General features: G+C 49.0%; 8 protein-coding genes across 8 annotated transcripts; 2 read left to right on the top strand and 6 right to left on the bottom strand.

Annotated features, from left to right (window-relative positions):
- Positions 1-210: 210 nt before the first annotated feature.
- On the bottom strand, positions 211-2562 carry ASPBRDRAFT_79593 (uncharacterized protein; the record flags this gene model as incomplete). Its single annotated transcript, XM_067629459.1, has 7 exons — positions 211-1011; positions 1133-1378; positions 1465-1850; positions 1936-2057; positions 2146-2286; positions 2329-2422; positions 2489-2562. The coding sequence occupies 7 exons, from the start codon at positions 2560-2562 to the stop codon at positions 320-322; spliced, it is 1755 nt and encodes a 584-aa protein (XP_067473128.1). The 3' UTR covers positions 211-319.
- Positions 2563-3486: 924 nt separating this feature from the next.
- ASPBRDRAFT_35607 (uncharacterized protein) lies at positions 3487-4392 on the bottom strand (the record flags this gene model as incomplete). Its single annotated transcript, XM_067623369.1, has 1 exon — positions 3487-4392. One exon carries the CDS (start codon positions 4390-4392, stop codon positions 3487-3489), a length of 906 nt encoding a protein of 301 aa, XP_067473129.1.
- A 1228-nt stretch (positions 4393-5620) lies between these two features.
- ASPBRDRAFT_201481 (uncharacterized protein) lies at positions 5621-7055 on the top strand (the record flags this gene model as incomplete). Its single annotated transcript, XM_067621553.1, has 5 exons — positions 5621-5672; positions 5728-5912; positions 6028-6337; positions 6437-6590; positions 6653-7055. The coding sequence occupies 5 exons, from the start codon at positions 5621-5623 to the stop codon at positions 7053-7055; spliced, it is 1104 nt and encodes a 367-aa protein (XP_067473130.1).
- A 1923-nt stretch (positions 7056-8978) lies between these two features.
- Positions 8979-11408, bottom strand: ASPBRDRAFT_139251 (uncharacterized protein; the record flags this gene model as incomplete). Its single annotated transcript, XM_067619074.1, has 3 exons — positions 8979-10191; positions 10244-10391; positions 10451-11408. 3 exons carry the CDS (start codon positions 11406-11408, stop codon positions 8979-8981), a joined length of 2319 nt encoding a protein of 772 aa, XP_067473131.1.
- An 810-nt stretch (positions 11409-12218) lies between these two features.
- On the bottom strand, positions 12219-13648 carry ASPBRDRAFT_49425 (uncharacterized protein). Its single transcript, XM_067626333.1, has 6 exons — positions 13512-13648; positions 13382-13452; positions 13122-13333; positions 12985-13066; positions 12642-12930; positions 12219-12591 (listed from the first exon to the last, which is right to left on the bottom strand). The coding sequence occupies exons 1-6, from the start codon at positions 13543-13545 to the stop codon at positions 12332-12334; spliced, it is 948 nt and encodes a 315-aa protein (XP_067473132.1). The 5' UTR covers positions 13546-13648; the 3' UTR covers positions 12219-12331.
- Positions 13649-14007: 359 nt separating this feature from the next.
- On the bottom strand, positions 14008-15651 carry ASPBRDRAFT_49427 (wax synthase family protein). The gene is made up of 3 exons (XM_067626334.1): positions 14745-15651; positions 14659-14686; positions 14008-14598 (listed from the first exon to the last, which is right to left on the bottom strand). Exons 1-3 carry the CDS (start codon positions 15542-15544, stop codon positions 14179-14181), a joined length of 1248 nt encoding a protein of 415 aa, XP_067473133.1. The 5' UTR covers positions 15545-15651; the 3' UTR covers positions 14008-14178.
- Positions 15652-16544: 893 nt separating this feature from the next.
- Positions 16545-17748, bottom strand: ASPBRDRAFT_139248 (uncharacterized protein; the record flags this gene model as incomplete). The annotated part of the gene is made up of 2 exons (XM_067619073.1): positions 16545-17593; positions 17643-17748. The coding sequence occupies 2 exons, from the start codon at positions 17746-17748 to the stop codon at positions 16545-16547; spliced, it is 1155 nt and encodes a 384-aa protein (XP_067473134.1).
- A 429-nt stretch (positions 17749-18177) lies between these two features.
- ASPBRDRAFT_49429 (uncharacterized protein) lies at positions 18178-19579 on the top strand. The gene has a single exon (XM_067626335.1). It carries the CDS (start codon positions 18328-18330, stop codon positions 19342-19344), a length of 1017 nt encoding a protein of 338 aa, XP_067473135.1. The 5' UTR covers positions 18178-18327; the 3' UTR covers positions 19345-19579.
- Positions 19580-20308: the final 729 nt, after the last annotated feature.

Below are 20308 nucleotides of genomic sequence, written 5' to 3' on the forward strand. Positions count from 1 at the left end.
GTCAGGACAAGATGTCATCTGGTTTCGTGTCGTAAGCATAATTACAAAAGCCCCCAAGGGCTCAGTGAATAAAGCGACTGTGTGAGAGGGTATGTATAGCGTTCCAGTATCGCCAGCAGAACGGACAAGGAAAGGAACCTAGAAGAAAAAAGATTGAAAAAATTTATATAGATGTCGAATGATTTCATGTTTTTCCCCCATTTCTTCCCCCTCAAGTCCCATCCACATTTCGGTAAGCAAAGAAAGAATTTCTCGGGTCCAATCTGGAGTTTACGCTGCACCGTCATCCAACTTCGACGAGGTAAAATCGCCCAGGTGGTCAGGCGAAACCACCGGTACCTCCGAGAAATCGTAGAGGCCGCAGCTTGGCGTCTCGCTTCCAGAGGACCCAGCGCTTCCAGACATGTGGGATCACCTCTTTGGCTTGGTAGTTGATGAAACGCCGGGTAGAGATGGAGAATACGTCGTCCAATTCTTCGAGGGCTAGGGCCTTGGTCTCTGGCACCCAAAGGAAGATCATCACAAAGGCGATAACATTGAGGCCGAAGTAGAAACCAAAAGCGCCAGTCGGTGTGAACGCCTTCTTCATCCATGGGAATGTTAGTGAGAGGATCGAGGAGCCCAGCGCATTGATGAAGACCGCCCACGACATGCCCAGCTCGCGGTGGGACAGCGGGAAGACCTCGGCCGCGTACGGGTAGCATACCGGTCCTTCCCCAGGGGCGTACACCGCCGCGAACAGGAAGATAAACAGGGCGATGGCTGGAAGCCGCGATGACCCGTCCCCAGGAATGAGGAAGCACAGGCCAGCGGCCAGCAGCGTCCAGGCCATGTGTGGGAATGCGGCTAGCAGCAGTGAGCGCCGCCCGAAGGTGTCGATCGTGTAGAGCGCGGGTATGGCAAACAGAAAGGTCGTCACCCCAAACCCCCACGAAGCCCACAATGCTTGCTTCTCGGAAATCCCGGCTTCGACGAAGACTGAAGAGGAGTAGAAGGAGATGATATTGATACCTATATAGCGTACGATTAGTACGCGCTGCTTCCCGTGACTACCAGAGATATGTCGACAGGCACCGATAGAGAAGAGAGGTGGCTAATTGGAGAGCATGGACACAGAGGTCAACAAACGTACCACACAATTGTTGGGACAACATGACCGTTCCGGCTGCCAGATTGGCGCGGCGGAGGCGAGGAACAGTGAACAATTGGCTAAACCGCTTGAACGTGGGCTCAGTAGACTTGAGAGTCTGTTGTTCTTTGAGGTACAATACATACATGATATAGAGATCCCGGGCGGCTTGGACTTTTGTAAAGCGGAGCTTACAAAGGGATGCGTAAGCGTCGGCATAGCGGCCCTTCTTGAGGTACCATCGAGGACCTGGGGAGAGACAATCAAGACAATATTAGTGCGAGAGTCCTCGTATACGGTTGTGCCCAGCGGCAAGCGGGGAGGAAAACACGCACTTTCTGGGCAAAAAAGCACTGACAGCAACAACGGAACGGCGGGGATGAACGCCGAGCCCAACTGTAATCGCCAGGCGATATCACCGGTGTTGACCACCGCCAGGTTGGCCGAGAATCCGAGGAAGATGCCAAGGGCGACATACAGCTGCCAGGTCATAGTCAAGGCGCCACGAATCCGGGCCGGGGCGTTCTCGGCGGCATAGACGGAGGTGGTTGAAGACTTGATTCCCATCGCAATACCGAGCAAGAGACGACAGATTAGAAGTTGAGGCCAAGTCTGTGTGAAGGCCGAGCCCAGACAGGCGGCAAAAGCAAAAATAGCAGCGATGAAGATGGCCCCACGACGACCGACGAGGTTGTTGATGGGATCAGACACCGTACAGCCACTAAATGCATCTCTCCTGCGTTAGATGATAGCAACAGGTAACCTCCTTGCCGGGGGCTCTGCTGAGAGAAGATGGGAAGACTAACAGGAAGGCCTGGGCAATGGTGGGTGCTGCATTGATCAAGCCCACGATCCACTGGTCACGATCACTGTCGGAGCCGATTCCAAAGGCTCTCGGAAAGGACAGGTTAGCACCATTACTTCCCATCTGGAGAAATCGTCAGTGTTTCTAGTCTAAACCCAAAAAAACCCCCGGCTGTCTAACTTCCTCTGACTTTTACGGATGGTCCACTCACTTGATCCCAGCCGTGAACGGTAGCCCCAATGGAGCAGATGATGATCGTGGACCACAGAGCTCGTGGTTGGTGCCACTTGCGGTTGGCCTCGTCGCGAAGGAATACACGATCTTCTTCATCCAGTTCAGAGATGGACTCGTACTCAGTTGGGTTTTAAGCGAGGAGAGCGCCCTTAATGGAGACATCGGTGTCTTGGGTGAGCCCGTGCTCACTCACAAAGACGCGGACTTGGGCTTTAAGGTCGTTCTTCGAGATTCTCCTCAGTGGGTTTTGGATCCTACGCGTGTACTGACAGTCAGTTCTATAAGGATAGGCTATGCATCCCAAAAAAACATAAGCATACCTGGTTCTCTCGTCAAAAATGTCTTCCAATCGCTGTTCACTGATCCCTCTCCCCATGTCGTCGTAGTTACCCATTGTCTGAGTAAAAGATAAGAAGAATAATAAGGTCTATTATTGCGGTAAAGAACAAGGTTTGCAGGACTCTACCTGGAGTCCACTTTCTTCTGAAACTTGCAGAGAGAGAAGTCGAGACCAAACGATAAATATAAAGCCCCAACCCTTGCACTTCCAAGTGCGAGGTTCCTTCCCACCACAGTGGCCATTGTAGATTACACCCCCTCTCGTTTGTAAGAGATCCACCGGCCTTCTGGAAACGCCTTTCCCCTGGTCACCGTCGAGAGAAGACCGGTCCATGTCTGGACCGAAGTTGATGTTCAGACACGGACCGATTTCCCGGGCGGGAGAAATGCGCGCCACGCGAGAACGAAGCACAAGAGGGATGAACAGCATAAATGGAAGTAAGAACCAAATAAATATGAATAAACGAAAACGAAGGGAAAAAAATCCGTTTATAAAATTGGAAATAACTCTGTAAATAACTAAATAAATGGGCGACAGGGAACTCTTTTACTCGCAGTCGCAGCAGGGACTTTAGGTTTAATAATTACGATGTTTATTAAGACTATGTCCCAGGTCAGTGGGTAAGAGGTTGCATAGGTAGCTGTGTGAGGGCAACAAGGGGAGACAGGGTATCACCTGAGACTAAGAGCATCGGAATGAGGTCGCGACGTAATACAGCAGTTTGACTGCGAGACCAGTTCTGTCTGCCATATGTCCAATCTGCTGTCTCTTCTCAATCACATTTCCAATGGCCCCAAGGCCCACATATGTGGCAAAAGAGAAATCAAACCAGGTAACCGCGCTCCTCCTCCATCTCTAGAGAACGATCGATATTGCGGGTCAAAAAGGGGTTGTGAGTCATGAAGACATCTAGTAAGTTTGATTCATAATCAAGAATGAGTCGATATATACATCAGCATCCCCGAAATGAAACGGAATTCAGAAAATTGTCAAACCCCCATCCACCAGAATATCAGCCCCCGTAATGTAGCTGCCGGCCAGACTGCACAGCAGGATGACGGCGCCAGTCAATTCTTCTGGCTTGCCCATCCGACCATACGGCAGCCTGGCCACCCACGCGCGTCTATGGAGTTCCAGGGTATCGCCCTCATTCAAGATCGTGTCAATGTATCCAGGACTGATGGTGTTAACACGGATGCCGTACTTGGCCCATTCCGCAGCGAGCGAGCTTTTGGCGGAAATGAGCGCCGCCTTGGAGGCATTGTAATGGACCTGAGGCTGCGGGAAGTTGGCCACGTGTGCCGAGACACTCGCCATGAGGACGATGCTGCCCCCGTTCCCTTTCGCGGCCATTGACCTGGCGGCAGCCTGGGCGACAAGCCAGGCCCCTGTGGTGTTGACCTCGAACATCTTCCGCCAGTCCTTGGCCAGAAGGTCCATCGCATGCACCGAATGTGTGATGCCAGCAAAGCAGAGGACAATGTCGATGGAGCCGAATAAGGCCTCAACCTGGGTAACCGCAGCGGCGATGGCCGCATCGTCGGTCACATTGACTTGAAAAAAGGTGATGTTTGCTTTGGGAAACTCAATCTGAAGTTTCTCGATAATGTCCTGGCTCACCTCGGGGTGGATATCAAAGATCGCCAGCCCTTGCAGACCGTGTTCCAGCAAGGCACGGCAGGCGACGGAGCCAATGTCCCCGCCACCGCCAGTCACGATCGCATTGCCTTTCACTCCGAAACGGAATTTTGCGTGCTCGTCTGGGCTCAGAGCACTGTCTAACGCTGCCGGTGGGGCGGTTTTGGAGTTGGCGGATCCATCGCTGAGCTCCATGAAGGGAGGAGCGCGAGCATCGGTGTTAATTTTATCGCGGAGGACAGTCATTGTCGACACGATTGAAGGATAACGGCAGGGAGTGGTAAGTGTTCCATAAAGTCCTCGAGGCCTTCCAGTATATAAGGACTATATAGCATCTAGAGACATACCAGGCTGGCAACGCGAGGTCGGGTTCGGACCTGACATGGCCCGGGCTGGGGAAGTAGAGGCGGGGAGCATACGGACACTTACAACCCGACAAGCCCAGATGCGAAGCAGAGCCACTCCATTGCACTCTCAAGTTTGAGATAAACCAAGGAACAATCTTGTCCGCTACCAGCGCATCCCGGGGATAACCCCGACGTTTGTCCAGACTAACCTGGGTCAGACAGCAGAGGAAGGCGTCGGGGCTGCCGCCGCGGTCACGCCTCCGAAGCCACTATTCGGCCAGAATTTCGTCCATGTCATCCCTGCTGGTGATTGGAAAGGACAAAGTAAGTTGATAATAGTCTTCAGGACTAGATATAATGGTGACACTATAAGCATGGGAGGCAAAACTGCCGGTGTTTGGAGGGTCATCTTGCCTAGACAAGATGCTTTTCTTGTGTGCTGTCTGATACCACCCTGGTGTACCGCCGGTCCAGCTGCATCGGTAGTTTATCAGAATCATCTGTGATCCTGAATTTGTATTCCTCCGACTGCCAGGTCGGGAAGGCATCAAGCAGCATGCGGCACTCCCTGTAACCGTCACCTCGATTAGGGCTCATGAAGGACGAATAAACCGTAGTTCACGCCTACCTCATAGACCACAAATATTGGCCAAGTGAAGTTGTATCTAAGGATTCTGTTAGTAGTATCTACCTTTAGGGATAAGTCTTTGTTCGTGATAGTGCATAGCTAGATCTATTCTGTATTTCTTTTGCTGGCTTGCTGGCGGCGGGGAATGCTGGGTATTTCCGCATCAGGCATTCTAAGAGCAGCGGATCCTTGCATCGGAAAATATACTGCCTTGGGAAGTGATTCGCATCTCGCATTGATCGGTCCGTCTACTCCCCGGCCATCGGCCTCCTCCTCTCCACCCCCCCGCCGTCCATCAGTTGCCCTTGCGGTCCGTTTCCCCACACCCCCATGCTTTCCCTCCTGACAGAGCAAGCCACGTATTCCTGGAGATAACGAGATGATTTCACCTCAGGAGTAGTATAAGTTGCAGCCAGATTGGTGGTTCCTGTCCTGTCAATTGTTCACCTCTGCATCTTCCGGTATACCTTTCGCCATCATTCCCCCTTCGCTCTCCACAATGGTCGGCGCTACCATCACTCCTAGCTGGCTTGAACGCCTGGAGGAGCAAGGTATCTCGTATATCTATCTCGCTAGGGTCAATCTTGAGACTTATGTTCTTCTCAGTGAACGTCGATGTAGACTGGATGGACCCCGCCTTCATCCAAAGCCTCCCAATAACTCCCCATGACATGACCAGCAACCAGGTCCATGTCCACGCACAATTGGAGAACCCTATCAACAGGGAATTAATCGCCAAGGTGGCCCGAGAATACAAAGATCGTGGCTGGCTAGCCACTTACACTCGCATTGTGAGTCCACCCTCATGCTAAACGCAATCGTTTGTTTCTATCCCAACATTTCGCGGTAAAGGTGGAGGTAGATTTGTTACTAAGGTAGTTTGACTCATCTATGTGCGCTCCACAGGCCGTCCTCTTGTGCAAGAGGTCCATTGATTACATTTCCGGCCGTGTTTTGCTACAGGTCTCCCCCTCTGAAGCGTACAACGGTGAGAAGGTTCTGGAGCACGCTCGGTTGTACGCCAAGGAGTTCGAGTCCGCGGGCATATCGAAGGACCGATTCTGCATAAAAATACCTAGCACCGGCCCTGCGCTGAGTGTCTGCCCCATTCTGCAAGCCGAGGGCATTCAAACTCTAGGCACGGCTTGCTTCTCAATTGCCCAGGCCATTGCTGCCAGCCAGGCGGGTTGCTTGTTTATCAGCCCGTACTTCAATGGTATGAAAATTATATCATCCCTCACAAGAAGACTTGTTTCTTCTTGTTTCGCTCCATCCGCGAACGTGACTAAAATTGACCTCTTCGTTTTCCTTCCAGAAATCCGGGCGAACCTCGATCTCACCCTGTGGCCGAACGTAGAGGATCCCGCCACGCAGCACCCGTTCTCCGCCCGCCTTATTCAGATGTTGGAGACTTATCGTCGGCTGTATAAAGAGACTGGCAAGCAACAACCTCTTATCAAGAATGCAAAGTATGATTTCCCCTGCTACAATTGCTGCTCGGGATTCAAATTAAGCTAACTCCTGTCGACAGCTTCATTAGCGCGAAGGAAGCCCTCGCGCAGGGTGAGATCGGCGTCCACTCTGCCACAGTCTCCAAAGAAGTTCTGGAAGAGCTCTCCAAACTGCCCTACAACGACACTTGCCTCCCCGGCTCTGGGAGTGCCCCAAAGCCACAGTACCCCGGTTACCATAATACAATGACCACGCCCAAGCGTCTTCAATACCTGGCCCGCATCGATCCCCTCGTCAGCGACTGGGACGGCAAGCTTGCCAGCACCGACATCGACTACCTGGGAAACAACGGTGCAGCTTTGGAGGACGCTATCAAGGCCGATCCTATAGCCACCGCGCGCCTCAACGATGCTCTCCAGCTTTTCGTCAAGGTGGAAAACAAGAGCAAGGTCCTCATAGAGAAAGCCATTCTGGAAGTCTAAATTCCACTTCGCAACTTTTCCATTAGTATCTTGTCTATAGTTAGAATGTGAATGAATCCAATAAAAAGCCCCCAATCAATGACAAGCAAATTCGCTGCTGTCATGTTTCTCGGTCAATAAACCCGCCCCGAGCAGACCCTTGACCAGCGGCCTAAATGAAGCAGACAATCACAGTGAGGTAGAGGGCGGTCGGTCATGCCACTTTTAGCAGGCTCGTTCAGGTGAATGCTCATTTACTCAGCTTCAAGTTTCCATCCCGGGATACTCTCGATGTCCGCGAGGTTCAGGGCGGCGTAGTAACCTTTAGGACTACCTAAATAACTCTTGGGCTTTACCTTCCGGCTCCTACCTAGGATTCATTCTTAGGGAGTCCTGAGTCTCGTGCAATTATTATCAGTCCTGGTATATTCTCTTCAAAAGATAGCTAATTGGGAGGTCTACGGACTTTCTAGTACATTGCTCGGCAAATCCCGGCCGTGGGATATTTTCTAACCGTTACTCACTGACCGGCCTCCTGACAATATATTCTGGCGTAGTCGTAGGCATACATCATTTTGGTTTCCCCGCGCTAATGACTGTGTATTCAGTTCCAGCTCACGATCAGCCAGCTTCAAATATGGGAAGGCGGAATTGTCCTCTCAATGTCAAGGCGTACCCATCATTAGGCCTTGCACGACCTTGATAAGTCCAATTATTATCTGGATGAGCAGCTGTATGTGGATCTCCCCGGGGGAACATTAGTTCTTCCAGTATTGGGCATGCAAACAAGAGGTTGGAACACATGTCTGCTAAGGGAGTCGGACAGACACGGGCCGAAACCCCGCAGTCTTCCATATTCTACACTGTTACCGATATGATAGGCCTTGTAATACCATATTTAGGCCAGAAATAGGGCCACTAGGTATCGACAGGGCGGTAAGGACAACGTGCAGTCTACACGGATCTAGCCGTTTATATGACAGGACCGTGAGCAGATATGATCCTGGCTTGTTAGTTCTGCTTAGAAACTTTGTCTATACTGCGGCCACAACAATAACCGGTTTCTCTCTAATGTATTCAGTCGCCGCATGTCCCGCTTCCAAGTCCCAAAGGATAGAAATCCCGTGGGTTTCACTCTCCGAACAGTTACTTATCAATCATACACTATAACGAAAGGCCTTCATAGAACGTTCTCTCTGCACACAGGCAGCCTTCTCTGAAGCTTATACTAGTACGGCACTCGGCGCGAAACAGGAGCGATGATTCAGTGTCGTCTGGCATTGGATTGACGGACACGTTGATCTAACGTTGGAAGCTCAATAAGCTATATATCTTGAAATAGTGATACAGTTGTCGCGTAGTTATCGAAGGCTGGATACTGAGAGGATGAGGGAATTCTCCCACCTCGCGAGTGTATATCGTTTATTTACCAGACGACAGTCCTTTCGGACGGTACTAGATTTGGAAGAGATCTCACAAACATTTCAAAGTTGCACGCTACAGCAACGGTAGGATACAAGAGGTACAGGCTACCACAAACCTTGACGAGGCTTCGAACGTGGGGAAAGGGGGATTTCTCTCGTTCAATGGGTGTAAGGAGGAAATATACGTAGTGGAACTCTACGTGTCGCTCATAGAGTAGGAAACCCGAATTCAATGTAAAAAATTGATGATATTTTTTACTATCGATGTGAGTAAGTACAACTAGTTCTAGCTCAGGCCACCAGAGGCAGCGCGTTAGGTCCGTGCAATACATACCTCATAATCGGATATCACATCGCATTCTCTTGCCTGGGATCAAACTTCAAAAGAGGCCGGATATGAATTTGCATTATCATCGTTATATAAAGTATGGATGTTTATCACTTCGCTGAGCTAATGTTCACCCCTACTCCCTACCATAAGATATCCTGCTATATCAGGAATCCTACCATATGAGTAGAATTACCCGCTCAAGGCCTTCTCCAGAAGAAGAGCCATATTCTGATGACCATTCTTTAATGCCCAGAATAGCGGTGTCCTCCTATTCCAGTCTTTGGAATTGACATCGACCTTACCAGTCTCTAACAAAGCTCTGACCCCGGCTTCAAGTCCATTTCCTGCCGCCCAGGACAACACAGTCCGACCATCTACTTTATCTCTTGCTTCCAGGTCCGCCTCTCCCGTTGCAATCAGCACCTTCATGATTTCCTGGTGCTTGTCAAATGCAGCCCAAAGAAGAGGCGTTCGTCCACCACCTTTCTCAATGGTATTCACATCCGCCTTGCCGGTTTCAAGCAGCCATTCGACGATTTCTAGATGGCCCATTCCGCACACCCAAGAAAGGGTTGAGCGGTCTGACGATTCATCGCGTATGTTTGGGTCGGCTTGGCCGGTGGCTAGAAGAAGCTTGACAATTGGTTTTATTCGCTCGAGACTATTATTAAATAGCGACCAGGTCAATGGCGGCCGGTTGTCGTAATCGACGGAGTTGACGTCGACTTTGTTGGTTGCTAGAAGCAGCTGAACAATTTCTGGATGAGCAGCCCCCGCAGCCCATGATAGGGGCGTTCGACCATAACGTGAGTCTCTGGCGTCAACGTCCACTTTACCAGTAGCAAGTAATAGTTTTACAACTGGCACAAACCCAGCTTCTGCAGCCCATGATAATGGTGTGCGACCATCTTTCGGGCTGTCCAGATCGAGGTTCGCCAGCATATCTTCCACATTCCCAAGTGCGTTTTTCGGCCCTTCATCCATAGGCCGGACATGGACAATGTTGTCAACCGAGCCAATGATATTCATCACAGCCTCTAAATTGCCTGACGTCACAAGCAAAGAACCATGTTTTGCTTCTGGAGACGATACAACCATCGGAATCCTCTCTGTTACATCATCCTGCACCAGGACAGGGAGCCCCGTCTCTTGCGAAACACCTATGTTAGTGACATTGTCCAGAATCATCAGCCACGGCCCATTTTCTTCATCAGCTAGCCATTCCGCTACCAGTTCCACAATATCGGTTGCTGGGTCGTCCTTTCCAGGTAGATCAAGACGGCTAGCTATATCTTGGTACGACTTTCTGTATTGGGAGATGGTACTGGCGGAGATCCAGAAGACGGATAGCCAGGGCACATGCTGGCTTCGGTAAGCGTACTCAAGGGCGATTTGTGATTTACTGAATCTGTTAGTAAGAGTTATCATGATTAGTATCAGTATAACTTGCTCACCCTATTCCTTTCTTCCCAACGAGCGCTAGGCTGAGATGACGTTCAAACGCGGCTGCATTGTATCTTCTATCTAGCTCACTCATTATAGAGCCACGACCAGCGAAATTCCCATTTCTCAGAAAGGGAACTATGAAGAACTTCCTAGGAGCTGCAGCAATCAGTAAACAGAGCATATACTCTCGCAAGGAACAAAGAGTGATCACAGACCATTTCTCCTCATAGGCTTCGTTCGGACCACATGCCCTGGCGGTATAACCGACAGCAACTCCTTGGCATAAGCAGCGGCCACCCCGGCAGCATACGGCTGCCATTTCTGATTCTTATGCGAATCGGCATAATCACAGATGCCTCGGATCACCAGGCATGGGAAATTATTCACTAGCCCGGCAGCCTCCATCTCAAAGCACACAACACCCCCCAACTCGGCTGCGAGTCGGTCTCGTTCATGCGCGTCTTTAATTACTTGATTTCCCGACGCAATCGTCCCATAGTGTACCATGATACCACGACCTTCGCGTTCATCCCGTCTAATCAATCGGTCTTTATCGCAGTTCTCACACGTCACGCCTCCCGCATGGTTATACCCCGGCTCGAACAGGACATCCTGGTCTTTATCTTCCTCGCTAGTAAAAGCGGGCATCCCCTTGAGCCCTTCCATATACTCAGTCATCGTTCCCCTCCCAAGAAAGTGCCTCGCCCGTAACAGGGCCACCGCATTCAACAATATAACGGGGGGCGCATTCAAGAACCCCGTGCGTACAAACCCACTCGACGTGCTCTTCCCAAAATCATACTGCACTACACCCCCAGTTTGATTATCCGGCCGACCAACAACCACATCTCCCAACCGTATATCATGCTCGGGACTGGGGACACCCCCGCCGATTCCCACCATGAGACCGAACCTGATGGACGGAAACGCGGAGCGCATTTGGATTGCCACGGTCGCGGCGGAGCTTGTGCCTATCTGTCCATCCGGGAGACAGGTAATCACAATGTTATGCCCGGCTATATTTCCCAGGATGAATATGCTGGGGTCGTCGATTTGCAGGCGTATGCTGGAGTGTTCGGTATCTAGCATTGCTTGTGCGGCTGCTAGTTCGATCGGCAGAGCGCAGACCCAGCCTACGGTGTAGTCTTCACGATGAGGTTGGCGTTCTCTCATTGTAATGTTTTCGGTTCCTTTTTGGAGAAATGAGAAAGAGGATATTGATGGAGTGTTGTAGGTAGTCTTACACGTGTGAGAACAGCCTTATCATCAATCTCACTCTCAGATGACTACTCACTAGTTAGTAGTTCAGCCTCGCGGGGGTGGGGTTCGGCTGTGGCTGGTCCAATCATATGCCTCTGCTGTTGCTTGTGTACTTTGAAGCTCACTTGATCTATTCCCATAGGAGTATCACATGGCAATACTCTCGCAGTTGAACTAAAAAATGGTCGCCAGTAACTATTAAGCTGTGTATAACATACGCCAGAGAACTTTGGGAATTCTTTTATCTTCTGAAGCAGTCATTCCCCAAAAATCTTTCCAGAAACAATATTGCTTAGGGTATCAATATATGATTATAGTACAATAAATATATTCCTGGATTAAAAACTATTTATATGAAAATGATGCCCTCTTGTATATATATATATATATATATTGCTGTTTCTGTTAAACATTGGGGATGTCCAGGTATGATAGAATCTGCTTGGCAGGGTAGAAAGCTTGTCAACTAGATAATGAATCAGCCACGAAACACTATACATCATACTTTCTAGTCTTTTGCCCATCACTGGGTACACCTATATCGAAGGACTTCTGGCATATTTACAGACATCGAGCCTCCAGGGGCAGGGGGAGATCAGCAGCATGGACTGAACCCACCTTGCGACGTCGATCACTTTCCACAGGTGGACTGCTTTCACGAGATGAGTCTCCTCTGCGAATAAGTATATACAGCAAAGTAGTATTGATTGTATGATAATTTCATCCAGCTACGGATTACTATATGGTAAAATAGGCGCCTTCACCATAATAATGTCGACGGGAGCCTTTCTAAGGTGTGGGTGATACCAACACGCAATCAAAGACGGCTGTATTGTTCATGGCCTTCCCTTCCAAACAGAAGTTAAGTACTCCTTAGCAGGAGTGAAAGAAAAACCCGGGAGGCGGTCATTCCACTCGTGAGAAGCATGCCATCCGCCTTCAGATACACCTCTCAAGAAGTATGTGGTAATCATTTTCGACATCTCATCTGACCGATCTGATGGAATCGATGGATGAGAAACCACAGGGTACCAAGACGCCTTGAGTTCTCCCGCCCTCAGATCTTTGGAGAAAACCTTTTCAACTTCAAAGGGGCCTAAAGGCTGTTAGATTATCCTAAAAGACAAATATGAGTAGTATACACACCTCGAATCTCTTCCCCTAGCTGAATCAATTCAGCCAGCGTGATCTCGGACCCAGAAAAGCCGCCGACGGTCGGCCATTGACCGGGATAGTCAAGAGCTTCGGCTACTACACCAGCCATATCTTGCACTGTGGTAAGAGAAATCTTGTGGTCACCATCATCGACTAAGAGCGCCCTCCGATTTTCAAAATCGACATAGGTAGCACTCATGGAGAAATACTTTGCAGTGGAATAGGGATGTCCGAAGTAGTTGGTGAAGAACCCAGGTTGGAAAAGGCAGTATTCCAACCGCTGTGTATTTCAATCAACATCTAAGCCAAAGATTTCCAGCATTGGAAAACAGACCTTGTCATGTTCGTTGACTTCCGCTAGATATCGCCGAACTTCATCTTTATACCCGTAAATCCCCATATCACTCTTTATCGTACTGGATTGGCTTCTTAGGGTCAAGTTTAATTGCTGATTGCTAAGAAATAGCGTACCTCCCCCACTCCGAAGGTGCGAACCTTCTCACACCAGCCTCGATTGCAGCATCGATCATGTTCTTTTGCAACCGTACCATGGAACTTGGGTCGGGTATGGCCAGGAATGACAAGATCATGTCAATGTCGGAAAAGGCCCGCACGAGAGAAGCTTTGCTCTCGTAGTCGACCTGGACCCATTTCGTGTTGCTGTTATCAGTCCTGTGAGGGATCTGTTCCTTAATGAGAATTGTTCCTTCTGCCGATGGTAGGCTTCATACCCGCCGACTTAAGACAACGATTTCATGTGACCCTTTCGCAAGAATTCGGTCGATCACCTCCCGTGCAACGTCTTTTCACTGATTAGCCTGCGTGTCCCTTGCCATCCGTGAGCTGTACTTTTGATCATACTGCCGGAGCCACCTGCAATAGCAACTTTGACCATTCTGGTCTTGTTGGTTGATACGTAATAATGATTGCTTCCCGCTTGAAACTACTTTCTACCATCTGGGCGCATGGTATTATAGCCTCCATGTAGCCAGCATTTCAGATGCTATCTCAGCGAACCCAATAGGTTTCGGAAGCTAGGAGATTAACGTTCCGGCGGAATACTACAGACACGGGAAACGGATACACAAACACCCGTTTCCGGCTCACGTATTTATTTTATGGGTGGATGGAACGGGAAGCCGTTTCCGGCTGAACCAACCCTTTGCCATAGAATATTGATTATTCAGCAACTGGCGAGATCCGCCTTTTACCGTGCCAACCTAAATGAGCAGTTGCTAGTCCAAGCTCTGACTAGCGACGATGAAGAATAGCTAAGGCCTGCTCGATGTTTTACCTCGCTAGGATCAACTCAATGGACACAAACCGCTAGAAAGCTGGTCGGAGACCACTAGACATTAGTGTCTGGATCTAGGTTTACTGTTATTTCCGGGGGCCTAGAAAGGAAGTCTAATTTACACCTAGTGGAGCCGAGAGGGATACCTTGAACTCAATATATACCGAAGACTAATGCAAAATAAGTAGAAGTCTCTCACATGATGCCCTAGCGCCCATACTACTCAGCTTATACTCATAACCACATAAGTACCTCCTGTCTAGCATCAGCACCTATCTCTAAAGGTCTGTATCCAAACAGCCAGTCTTTCATAACGCGCGCCTGCACAAGTCCACTTATGTATAAGTGTAGGCTGATCGAGAACCAGACAAAGGTCCAGCTATACCCGACCACCTTCTCGAAATAAATGCTCTTTCCAGAGATGCCAGTTTTCTTCCATGCCCAGTGCACCAGGTCCTCCACCACGATGGCCACAGGCTGCGACATGAAGAAGGCCAGCTCGCCCATGTCGCGACGGGTGACATTGAACATCTGGGCCTGGTGGAAAAGGCAGCTTATCCCAAACGAGATGAACAATTGGCTGTAGCGAGACGCTAGACCACCCTTGCGGAGACGTAGGAAATGAACGAGACGTTTTGATGGTTGCGATAGCAGCTACATGTTCTGTTAGCACGAGCATCTCTTGGAATGCAGTTGTCTTGGGATTCTACTCACCCTGCGGCATACCTGGTGATAGGTTGCACTGCATATGTGTAAGTAAGCATCCCTAATAGCCTCATTATGTAGGCTGTGGCACATACCTCCACATCTGCCTTACGCTCCATGCGTCTTTCAATGGCCCCATGAGAGGCGGCCATTCCCAAGTTTCTGTCGCTCCTGTCGCAACACCCAGGGCAGCGGCGAGTCGATATGCACAATTCAGCCTGTCCCATACCCAAACCGCACCCGACCATCCGACGATGGCATTGACGACAACTATCTTGAGTAGCTCATCTGATCTAGTTTGCGCTCTTAAGGCACATCCTAGACCCAGTCCGGCCAACGCCCCCATAGATTGCACGTAGTAAAACACCACCCACCACATTTGCCAGCCCACGTACTGCCACCTTGGCAGCTTTGCATACGGATCCGCAGGAACGCCTTTCACCTGCCAATTCCATCCAATTCCCCTATGCACGGGCAGCATCAGCCTGAATGCCCACTTCACGCGCTGTGAGAATGTCGTTAAATCCTTCCAGCGCTGGCCTGGGGCGGTAATAACGCCCCCCTCGTCCCCACGCTCTTCGTCTGTGGGTTGGCGGCCAATGAACGCAGGCGCGTCCTTGCCATCTCTTGGCGTGAGGAAAACAAAGTCAAGGTACCACAGCGGAAAGGCAATGAAGTGGCTGTTATTGTAGTAATCTGAAGAGGGATCACCAGTAGTGAAGCACGGCCAGCTGGCGCATAAGTAGAGCAAGAAGGGCCAAGTGGAGAAGGCAGAGAAGCCTTTGTTTTCTACTAGAAAAGGTACCAGGGAAAGACCGAAACAGCCAGGCGTGTAGTAGATGGGAAGGGGTTTGCGCTCTGAGAGAGCGGGATAGAGAGACGCCACGATATCCATAAGAACAAATACGATGTTTCAACAAAATCGATGATGGTTGATCGGTTGATTGTACGGACTGACTGACTGATTAAATCCTACCCCGCTTTTGGCTGCTCTTACTCAGCAGCTATGTCCCAAGGCCCTGTGAGGGATACAGCTGCGAGGGGGTCAGAAATTAGTGCAACAGTGTCAGACCGGAGCTGGAAAAACAGCTCGGACCGATTCAAAGAAATCCTAACTTAAGATAAACCCAAGTATTTGATAACAAGCAGTAAAAGGTTTTATAACCTGACACCTAATTCCTGCCAGTTGACGTTAGCCCTTAATTACATAAATATTATAGGAGGGGAGCTTATCTAATTCTATTTATCATATATATATCTGTCAAAAGCTCATAAAAGGCTATTTCAGATGTTTTATATTCTTTCATCTGTTCTAATTGGTTGGATGGATCTGAATATCTATAAATATACCAATGTACGAGGCGACAGTCTTGCACTTATTGTCCAGTGAGATAAGAAAAGTGACCACAACCAGCAGACTGTTAGAACGGCACAGGGAAAGCCTCGTGCCGACACTGTGTGATTCTTAGTCAGGGCCGTGTATTGCCATTGATGCTATTACACACTAGACAGCAAAAAGACAATGTAGTTTCTTCGGCCAACGGGTGAGACAACTGCGCTTCCTCATCGTTGGATGCGGATCTAGTACCCAGAAGGGGCGGGGCGTTGGAAGCTGTTTGAGCTGAAGAATGGGATTTTTTCATCATAACGCTAATTATACGCCTTTGAGGGGAAGGCTTTCTCGCGGCGCCCGAGATATACCTTGTTGAGAAAAGACAATTCTCTGTTATCGGGAGAACGGCGTCGTCGTGGCAAATGGTGTTGGACACTTCGTTGAGAGAGGGCGCAGTGATTTCAACCAGGACCGGGAATCCTGGGATCCAGAGAAGTTCTAGGTTCAAAGTCAAATATATCTTGATATAACTTGCATATACAGTGGTGTCCAGTCCCTACCATCAAGAAAGAGGCTTAGCTAAAGCGGGCTCACCCCAAAGATCCCGCCCATGTCTATCCAGCAATAACTTCCACTTCTTGAAAAACCACGGCGCAACCTCCCAGCTCCCCACCTCCCACGGCTGCCCACTCCCGCTCCCCGACCCCAAACAAAGTAACCCACCTTCAACAATATCCCCTTTCAGCTCAAAGATATTAACCAAATGCGGCACGGCCGATGAGAGAATAATTGCCCTAGACCTGAAAATCGGGATCGGGATGAGATCGAACAGTGGATGGTGCGGGATTAGGATCTGTGGGAGAGTTGGCCGGAGATGTGCGGGCACTAGAGGGTACGTCGTAGAAACTTCAGATAGGAGTTTTTGGGGATCCGTGGAGGAGGCTGCTGGGCGGTAGAAGGGCGAGCACAAGGACATGCAGTTATAAGAGAAGAAATCTTCAATGCCTATCCCAATCGTCGAGGCGTTGTACAGGCAGGCGGAGAAAAGGTTTGTTTTGGGGGGTTGCAGGCAGTTTTTGTAAGGGTCAGCAACGTACGTTGATGATGTGTTAAAGTAGGGGTTGTGTCCCTGCTGGGAGTATTTGGATGTGGAGGCTGAGGTCGAGCCTGAGGAACTTGCGACGAAGTGTTCCGCGCTCTCGTCGTTGACTTCTGCGGGTGTTGGGAAGAAAGGTTGACCATTGAACTCAGCCAGCGGGTAATCGACATTGAGGCTCCAGTTGGGCGTCAAGTTTGAAAGCAAGCGTTCCAAGGGACCTACGCCAGCGTATGGACCGACACCCGAGCTGCTAATTGATTGTGTTGCTGGCAGAGGTTCACTAGAAGTCGTCGAGACCGACAAAATTGTGCCGGATACACTACAGAACGGAGATTTTGGTGCGTCGGGCAGAATATATGACTGGCCGAAACCTTCAGGAGCCGGACTACTTGAAGACTCCCCTTCGACATTCTTAGAAGTAGGATACGGCTGAAGCTGCTGATACCGACTCGAACACGCCTTCTCTCCCGTTCTAGCCCTATTACTCTGCAACCGCTCCTTCTGTCTTTGACCTAAATACTTATTAGCTAACCCACAAAAAACCCGTTTGGAACGACTTACGATAAGCGCGCTGCGCCTCCCTATTCTGCAACTTCCGCGCCTCAGTAATAACCCGCTTCGGCCTGGAGAATTTCGGTTTCGGTCGCGCTCCCGGCGTCTGCTGCATTGTGATTCGCAGTGGCAGTGTCTTGCTGGTAGGAAGCTCTCATACAATTCTGCATGGAGTTAGGTTACGAGGAAGATGGCGCGAGGTTGGCTGACGCTCTTCTGTTGGCGGTGGGCGACGGGGCGAAGCGGTGGGGGAGCTTTAGGCAGTTAAACACCGGCAGCGCGTGATAATTTGCAAGATAAGGCCGAGACTCTAATGAATCTCGGCGAGCGATTGAGTGATGTCATCGTGCAGGATGTTTGTAGTGGCTTATGGGTTTTCCTCCAATCAACGGCGAGTAAGCCATAAGCCAGATCCAAAATCACGAGAATCTGATTATGGATGCTGGCCAATGGAGTAGTGGAATTGTTGGCAGCCGCTAGAGCATCAATATTGACTTTTGTTGATGGTTTTGCGTACCTCCTATACAGTCCCCAGTCTATATAAACCAGTTCAACTTCCATCGAATCTCCACGCCATCACCAAGCTCAACAAACACAACACAGCATCACAATACCTCTTCAAAGGCACAATCCACTCAACCAGCCACCAATAGCCACATCCCCGAAAACCAACCCGGAAATCACATTCCCAAAAATGTCGAAAATAATCGCCATAATCGGGGCAACCGGAAACCAAGGCTCCTCCGTCGCGCACACTTTCCTTAACGCCCCGAACTGGACCGTCCGCGCCATAACCCGCAATCCTGCCTCAACAAAGGCCCGAGCCCTCGCCGCCGCCGGCGCCGAACTCTTCCAGGCCAATTTAAATGATATTGCCTCTCTCGAAGCTGCATTCCAAGGCGTGCACTCCATCTTTGTGAACACGGACTTCTGGGGTCCCTATCTTAGTGGAACGGGGACTGGGGGTGAGACGACGCGGCATAGCGACGATGCATTTAACGAAGAAGTGAACCATGGGAAGAACGCTGCGATTGCGGCATCGAGGGTTCCGACGCTTGAGCGGTTTGTGTATTCGGCGTTGGGACCGATGAAGAGGGCTTCGAAGGGAAAGTACGCGCAGTCATACCATTGGGATTCGAAGGCGACAATTGTGGATTATATTAAGCGAGAACAGCCAGAGCTTGCGAAGAAGACGTCGTTTATTTATATTGGTGTTTACGCGACGAATCCACTCTTCGTGCCAAAGCCCGATCCTGAGACGGGCTTTTACAAATTTATCCTCCCTATGCGCGGGGAGACGAAGATACCCATTATTGACACTCCCTCGTCAACAGGACCCTTCGTACATGCGCTCGTTGAGCACGAGCCGGCGGGCACAAACTTACTCGCGTACGACAGCTATCTCAGTCTTGATGAGGTCGTCGATATCTGGGCAAAGACAATGGGGAAGCAGGCAGAACTAGTAACCGTCACAGCGGAGCATATGCATGCTGAGTTTAACATTCCATGGGAAGTGCTCCAGGCACCATTGTGGATTGACGAAGCTGGGTATATGGGTGGGATTGATGAGTGGATTGATCCTGCTGATCTAAAGGTCAGGCCGAGGACGAAGACGTTTGGGGAGTGGTTGGCAGGAAGGGACTGGGAAGGGGTCTTAGATGGGGGGCATGCTGAGTTACAGAGCTTAAAAGAGCCAGGGAAGAGTGCTTAGATTTTTGTTTAATCTGAAGTTCTTATGAGCCTTCTGCCTGAATATGGACTAAATAGGATTGGCCAATATAAGTGATCAATTCCTGCATTAACCGAATTTAATTAAGATTGAATGCAAGGTCTGACGGAGGCTGGATTGGGTGGGAGATAGAGGGATTGTTTTCTAGTTAAATATGCTGTAGCGAGGTAACAGCTTAACCCAGGGTCCTTCTGTTATCTTTGCCGGGTGTTTAATTCTCCCACTCAGGCATGGCAATAATGTCACGCGGTAAGGAAATGGAGATACAAATACCCTCCTCTTCTTCTAGGATAAACTACCTTTCCTTAGAACACAACTGCAATCAAACAATAAAACGATTAATATGATATTAACCTTGATGTGTCCGGGCCTCACCTCCAGACTTATGAAGACTCATTTATTAGGGGAAATCGTGGTAATAGCAACTACTATAATAATAATAAATATACTTTATTTTAGTATATAAGATAAATCTAGTCTTCCGGATTATGGATCTGCTTTCTAAATATTTTTTCTAGTAGGGAAATCTTTACAACAGGATAATAGTCAAATGATATCCAATAAATTCAAAACTAGTATTATTTAATAGTACTTTATATGTAGAATATAATAATGTAACTTTCATCCTTTTAATCAATTATTATATAGACTTATAATTATTTAAAAATAGTAATATTTACTTTTAAATTTATTTAAATTTAATTAGTATATATATGTGATAGAATAACCCTGTCTGTATCCTTCAGACTCGTCCCAGTGGTGTGAGAGCCTGGAAACTATAATAATATAATTAACAGAAGTTTGTACATTTATAATAAAGAACTTTTAAAATCTAGAAAGGAAAAGAAAAAAAGTAACTACAATAGTAGATTCTAGTAATTTTATATATTTAAATAGTAGTTTAGATATGTAATAAATTTTTTTCTTCTTTTTTATATCTTTTTAA

This window comes from Aspergillus brasiliensis, assembly GCF_001889945.1.
Source record: "Aspergillus brasiliensis CBS 101740 unplaced genomic scaffold ASPBRscaffold_27, whole genome shotgun sequence".
NCBI classification, from domain to species: Eukaryota; Fungi; Ascomycota; class Eurotiomycetes; order Eurotiales; family Aspergillaceae; genus Aspergillus; species Aspergillus brasiliensis.